Source organism: Tinamus guttatus, unplaced genomic scaffold, assembly GCF_059628265.1.
Source record: "Tinamus guttatus ecotype Peru unplaced genomic scaffold, ASM5962826v1 Tinamus_guttatus_pri_ptg000233l, whole genome shotgun sequence".
In the NCBI taxonomy this organism is placed as follows: domain Eukaryota; kingdom Metazoa; phylum Chordata; class Aves; order Tinamiformes; family Tinamidae; genus Tinamus; species Tinamus guttatus.
This window is the reverse complement of record NW_028288767.1, coordinates 7811-14130: the sequence shown is the minus strand read 5'-3', so window position 1 is coordinate 14130 and position 6320 is coordinate 7811. Positions and strand designations below refer to the sequence as shown.

Here is a 6320-nt window from a genome sequence, read left to right as displayed (position 1 = left end):
AGTCTTCTCTGTCCACCAGGATCATAAGAAGTATTGGTTAGGGAGCTCCCTTGAAGCCACGACAAGTTGTGGAGCTGAAGGCCTGATGGAGGAAGTCTGGGACGTAGCTATTTCCCCTGTCCCCTCCTGCTCCTGGCCTGAGGGTTCAGGAAGGCCCAGTGCTTTCGGTGTTGGTGGGTTGGGTTTCCTCTGACATCCTCAGCTCCTGCTTGGGTTGCTCTGAGCAGCCAGAAAAATCTCTCCTCTCTAGGAAATAGCATCAGAGGATTTTTCCTACTTTTGTGGAAAAGCTGAGTCAGGTCTGGGATCTCCAAAAGGAGCATGGCCCACATCATGACCCAGGAGATGTGTGGCTCTCTCATTCCTGTGTGTCCTGCTTAAACTGACAGTTTCTAACACCATCTTTACAGGACACGAGCTGGCCGTTGTAAAGCCACAGTATTGGGACTCCTTTTACTCTGTTCACTCAGAGCCCCAGCCACTGGTTTGCACTTCAGAGAGCTTAAAGCTTGCTCAGTCTTTTCAGTAAGGCTTTCCCTTGTGGCCAGGGGGCCTCATTGTTGACATCGTGGACTTAGCCTACAATCAAAGGGCATAAATCTTATTTATGGAATTATTTCATGCTTTATTTCTGTTTCTTTGTAATTGAGAAAAATCCTGGGCCTATTTGGAGCTAGTTCTCTAAGGAAAGCAGTTGAGAGTTGGGGCAGATGAGCTGTAACCTTCAGTTTCAGACATCAGAGGAATAGGGAAGCTTCTAACAGGAGTGATGGAAGTCCCAGGTGGCTGATGAGAGAAATGTCAGGGCTGGGGAGGCAGAGGGAAGAGTGTCCATACAGTGCCTGAGCTCTGGGACACTCTTTTCCCTACATGCACAGACTTCATTGGGAGTCGCTCTGGATTGATACAGTTTGGAGGATGTTGCTGTCACTTAACTCTGAAAGCTGAATATTAATAATAGCAATAAAAACCTTTAAGGGCAGAAATACTTGCATGTTGTTGATGTCTCCAACTTTCAGCTACACTCCTGAAACCTCTCCAATTAGCCTTGCAAGACCTGATGAAAATCACAAGCTTTTTGCTTTTTCATGAGCCCCATATTGCGTTTGGTGCTGAGCCCATGAACCTCAGTTACTGAGAGGAGACTGAACAAAATGTTCAAGAATTCAAAGTCAGAAGCAACCTCCAAAGTTCTGTAGAACATTAATGGATCCCACTGAGAGTCGTTAGCAGCAAAGATTCCCCAGGGGCTGATTGGAGGAGAAAACTGTAATCACTGGTAACAGGTAGGTAGAGGAAATGTGCAGGTGGTTCTGATCCCACGTTAACCCTTGATGTGTTTGATCAGGCAGAATGCCCAAGCTCGGTCACTGAGCTTCCTCAAAGGGAGATCCTTTCCCCCACATGTTTTCCAGGTCCTCCTGGGGATGTTATGTGGGTGGGGGTGTGCAGTGCTCAGTGCAGGGCAATGATACGACACCTTTCAAGGTGTTGGCAAGGGGGACAATGAGGCCCCAGTGCCTCCTGGTAGGTCTTGGTGGCAGAGACAACAGTCATAGCCAATAGGATGCCAACCTTATTTGGCTTTGGCAGTGCCTTTCGCTGTATCCACCAGGGTCTGTCCTATGCTGGTTCAAACCTGCGGCTGTGCCCATGCAGCCTGTAAACGCCCAGCCTGCTTCCTCACTTTGCTCTCACACGGGATCTCCTTCCCTTCACTAATGTCTCTCCATCCCCACTGGCTGTTCCTTGTAACACAAAGCCAAGGGATGATCCTTGCGTCCTGGTGGGTGGCCTGTTGCACCACAGCACCAGCCTTCAAGTGACATTTCCTCATTCTAATGCACAGTCTGACATTCCCAAGATGGGGATTTTCCAGGATATTTCATTTTTTCATGCAGCTTCCCACTACCAAGGAAATCTCCTGGCAGCCCCACAATGTGGGGAAGAATATAACCTTGTCTATGAAGACAGAGCAGAACATGAGGAACTGGGGACTGGCTTAAAGAGAAGGGCCTGCATGTTACAAGAGAGGCCATATGAGCCAGTGGTGCATGTTCATGTGAATAAGGTCAGACACTTATGGGGCTGCATTAGTGGTGGCATGGCTACCCAGAGGAGGGGAGCTGTTATCCCTCTCCAAGGGGGTCTTTGCATGAAGGCAGCAGTGGGAATCAGTTTTGGGGAGCAGGTGTGAAAACCAAGGGTGCTTGCCCACCAGCCATTTCTGAAAGGCCTGATTTTTCTCTTGCTTTCCTTTTGAATGTGCTAGGAACATGGTGGCTGTGCTGGACACCCCATGCACTTGACATGGCCTAGTAGACCTGTTGTCATTTCATGAAACCAATGGTCTGCAGTGAATTATGCAAGATCTTTGCAATGTCTGGTTCTGCAGAGGTCTGAGCGAGTGGAGCTCTAGAGGGTCGTAGGCACTGAGATGTCAGATGGCCAAGAAGATTCTCCACCTGGCTGATGCAGGAGAGTCTTGGACCAACCTTTGTCCCTTCTGAAGTCCAAAGGGGTGAGCGTGTGTGTATAGCTGACTCCCTGCCACCATCTCCACTGACTACAATGGGAGCTTGGACAAGGAACTCTCATGCACATAGCTGTTTTCTGGACCCCAAAAGTTGGGCAAACAGAATCCTTTTCTGAGACTGTGGAGTGTTAGATGTGCTGGCATTAGGTGTCCTGCTGTACTTCTCCAGATTAGGTCCTGAAGCATGAGGAAATGGACTTGTGCTGTTCTTGCCCCTGTGCATGTGTTCTGTCTGCTTATGAGATGGGAGCAGGGTCTTGTAGAGTAGGACACGTCCACCTCTCTTAGATAACCATCCTCTGATGAGACCAAGTGCAATGTCTCAGTCTCTCTCCACGGCTAACAGAGAGACCATCAGTGACCATTTTGTGGACGTGAGTGGACGTTTGCCATAGGTGGCAGGGGTGACCTTTCAGTACCTTTCAGGAACCATCAGCCCTGGAGCCCTGTGACCATCTCGGGAATGCACAAGGGACAGAAAACGTCCCGTCTTCAGTTGGGTCCCTGCTCCTGAGCTGGGCCTGGCTCCTGGGACTGTGGGAGCCCATGGCAACCTGGCAGGCTCTGCAGAGAGACAGCTCTGCCCAGGAGCAGCTCCTCATAAAGGAGCACCAAGACTCAGGGCACTGCCCGCAGGCACCAGGCTGGGATGAGTCACTCATAAGTGAAAGGCAGTAGGGAATGGGAGGACAGCTGAGAGCCTCAGGGCAGGGAGAAATCTTCCCAACCCTTGACATGGTAAGTTTATGTCTGCAGGGCAACAGTGCTGTGGGTCCTGGAGGGAGCTTCTGAACTTGGCACTTTCAGATCAATAGGATGTGTCAGGGTGTCTCTCCCAGTCTCTCCTGTTTGAATTAGGAGGTTGCGTTAGAGCAGGGATTCCCAGCCACACGTTCAGAGGGACAGGGCATCACAACTGCCCTCTAACAGGGACGGTGCTGGGATGCACCCAGGTCTGTATGGGCTGTAATTCAGAGCCATGTCCCTGTGTCCCAGGGTGCTGTGTGCCGGGGCAGTGACTCTGCCCCCTGCAAGGGTCAGCACTCAGTCTGCCCAGGAAAATCCCCATGGTGCTGCAGGGAGATGCTCTGGGTGGGAGGAGAGACCCCCATCAGGGCAGGCTCATTTTCTGAAGGAGCCTTTCCAAGAGAACAGTCAAGGCAGTGTTAATGTTAAAGACAAGGAGCTTTCAGGAGTCTGTTTTCAGTTTCATCCTTTTTGTTAAGGGCCAGGGGTGTATGGAAAGGAGATGCCAGGTTGGGGCGGGAGACTGAGACTCCCAGTTCCTTAAATGGAGAGATCTGTGGGGAACCTCAGCAAGTCCCTTACCCCTCTCTGACTGCAGACAGCACCAGCATCACCTTCTCTGGCCTCACCAGGGTCTGGCTGACCTTCTCCTCCCCACCTGCAAACACAGAGATGTCCTGGGCTGCTGCAGAGCAGGGTGAGTGTCCAGAAGATGGGACAGTGTCTGTGACACTGACAGGGAGAAGACATGGGGCAGAGGAAGATCTGCCAGCAGGAAAAGCTCCAGCAGTGGAGATAAAATCAGCAAATGGGAGGGAGCTATAAACATAATTGCTATGAGAGGTGGGATTTGGATCATCCCAGTCAGTCCCTGCAACGGAGACGTCTTCCTCTAAGCAAAGCCCCGTGTCTCCTCTCCCACCCCTCAAGGCCATGGGGTGCTGGCCACGAGCTCCCTCCTTGGTAGAAGAGGGGCTGCGTCTCTCCTGCAGCCTGGTCCTTTCCCAGTGCAGGACAAGGGGACTGAGAGGGACTGTCCTCAAATGTCACTGTCTGGGGGGTGGCGTGCACAGCTGGGGGAGGTGAAGGCTTTCCTCAGTGCTCCTCTGTCTGCTGCTCCTTACTTTCCCTTGCCAGAAGGTTCATACTGTTGCTCTTCCGTCCTTCACCTGTCTGTGCTGATCTGGTTTTGCTCTCTGTAGCTAAGGAGGAGAATTCAGCTGCAGTTCAGGCAGTAACTTCCCTCTCCCACTGCATTCCCTCAAACAACAGTGAAGACATTTAGGTGATGTGAGGATGGGGTCCGTCTTAGTGAAATGAGATGCCCAGAAGGAGTCAGTTCAGCCCCTGCCTTCACTGCACTGTTCCTCTTCCTTGCTGGAGTGGGAACTGCTGTGACTGATTCAGGTCCAGACACCTCTGTTGAAGAGAGCAAACTGGAAGGGGGGTTAGATTAATCCCTCCTAGTGATCTTCCATCTCAAACAGAGCTGTCATGAGTGTGGTCTCTCTCCCTCTCCCTCTCTTTCTCTCTCTCTGTCTCAATAATAAGTGGAGAATATTCCCACTTCACTCCACCAAATCCCCTTCACTTAGGTCACAGTACCCATCCCCAGGTGTCCCCTGCAAATGCATGAGTCAATTTGACACCTCCATTTATACCCCCCAGTAGAGCAGGACTGACTGCCCTGGAAGCAGGCAGAGAGGCAGAGCACACTCACCCAGCACAAACCAGAGGTCAAGAAAGGGAGCAGAACAAGGTAAAGGAAAGAACCCATGTGGGGGTACCATGAGGAGTGGAATGGATTTTATTCAGAGAAGCTTGTTCTAACTTTAACTTGTTGATGCTTTTTCCTCATTGGAGAGTGCACTGAACCGAGATTAAATGTCCAACAGCAGCTCCCTCAACGAGTTCCTCCTCCTGGGATTTGCAGACAGGCGGGAGCTGCAGCTCTTGCACTTCTCGCTCTTCCTGGCCATCTACCTGGCTGCCCTCCTGGCCAACGGCCTCATCATCACAGCCGTAGCCTGTGACCACCACCTCCACACCCCCATGTACTTCTTCCTCCTCAACCTCTCCCTCCTTGACCTTGGCTCCATCTCCACCACTCTCCCCAAATCCATGCACAATTCCCTGTGGGACACCAGGGCCATCTCATACTTGGGATGCGCTGCCCAGATCTTTCTGTTTGTCTTTTTTATGTCAGCAGAGTATTCTCTCCTCACAGTCATGGCCTATGACCGCTACGTTGCCATCTGCAGAGCCCTGCACTACAGGACCCTGCTGGGCAGCAGAGCTTGTGTCAAAATGGCAGCAGCTGCCTGGGGCTGTGGGTTTCTCCATGCTCTCCTGCACAGTGGGAACACATTTTCCCTACTCCTCTGCCAAGGCAATGTGGTGGAGCAGTTCTTCTGTGAGATCCCCCAGATCCTCAAGCTCTCCTGCTCAGACTCCTACCTCAGGGAAGTTGGGCTTCTGGTGGTTAGTGCCTGTTTAGGCTTTGGGTGTTTCATTTTCATTGTGGTGTCCCATGTGCAGATCTTCAGAACAGTGCTGAGGATCCCGTCAGAGCAGGGCCAGCACAAAGCCTTTTCCATGTGCCTCCCACACCTGGCTGTGGTCTCTCTCTTTGTCAGCACTGACATACTTGTCTACCTGAAGCCCTCGTCTGTCTCCTCCCCAACTCTGGATCTCGTGCTGTCCAGTCTGTACTCAGTGGTGCCTCCAGCACAGAACCCCCTCATCTACAGCATGAGGAACAAGGAGCTCAGAGACACACTAGAAAAGATGGTTCAATGGATATGAGGTCATTGCCAATACCTGCCCCACGTCCATTCACTCAATAGAATATCCCTCATCAAGGATGTGTGTTATGCATTTATTTCCTTCTTATTTTTTTCTTGTCTATCCATCTCAGACAAATATAATAGGCAAATAAATAAGTATATCCATTTCATTGCATGTCTCCTTGGGAACCTCTCTTTTGAATTGGACCCACATCCTGTGTTGAAGCAGGAAGCCAGGCTTCTTCCCCCTT

The 6320-nt window shown here is 51.1% G+C and overlaps 1 protein-coding gene across 1 annotated transcript; it reads left to right on the top strand.

Annotated features, from left to right (window-relative positions):
• Positions 1-5167: 5167 nt before the first annotated feature.
• On the top strand, positions 5168-6088 carry LOC148594547 (olfactory receptor 14A16-like). The gene has a single exon (XM_088525665.1). It carries the CDS (start codon positions 5168-5170, stop codon positions 6086-6088), a length of 921 nt encoding a protein of 306 aa, XP_088381791.1.
• Positions 6089-6320: the final 232 nt, after the last annotated feature.

Coding starts and splice junctions, on each gene's coding strand:
- LOC148594547 (XM_088525665.1), top strand. CDS start 5,168: ATGTCCAACAGCAGCTCCCTCAACGAGTTCCTCCTCCTGGGATTTGCA.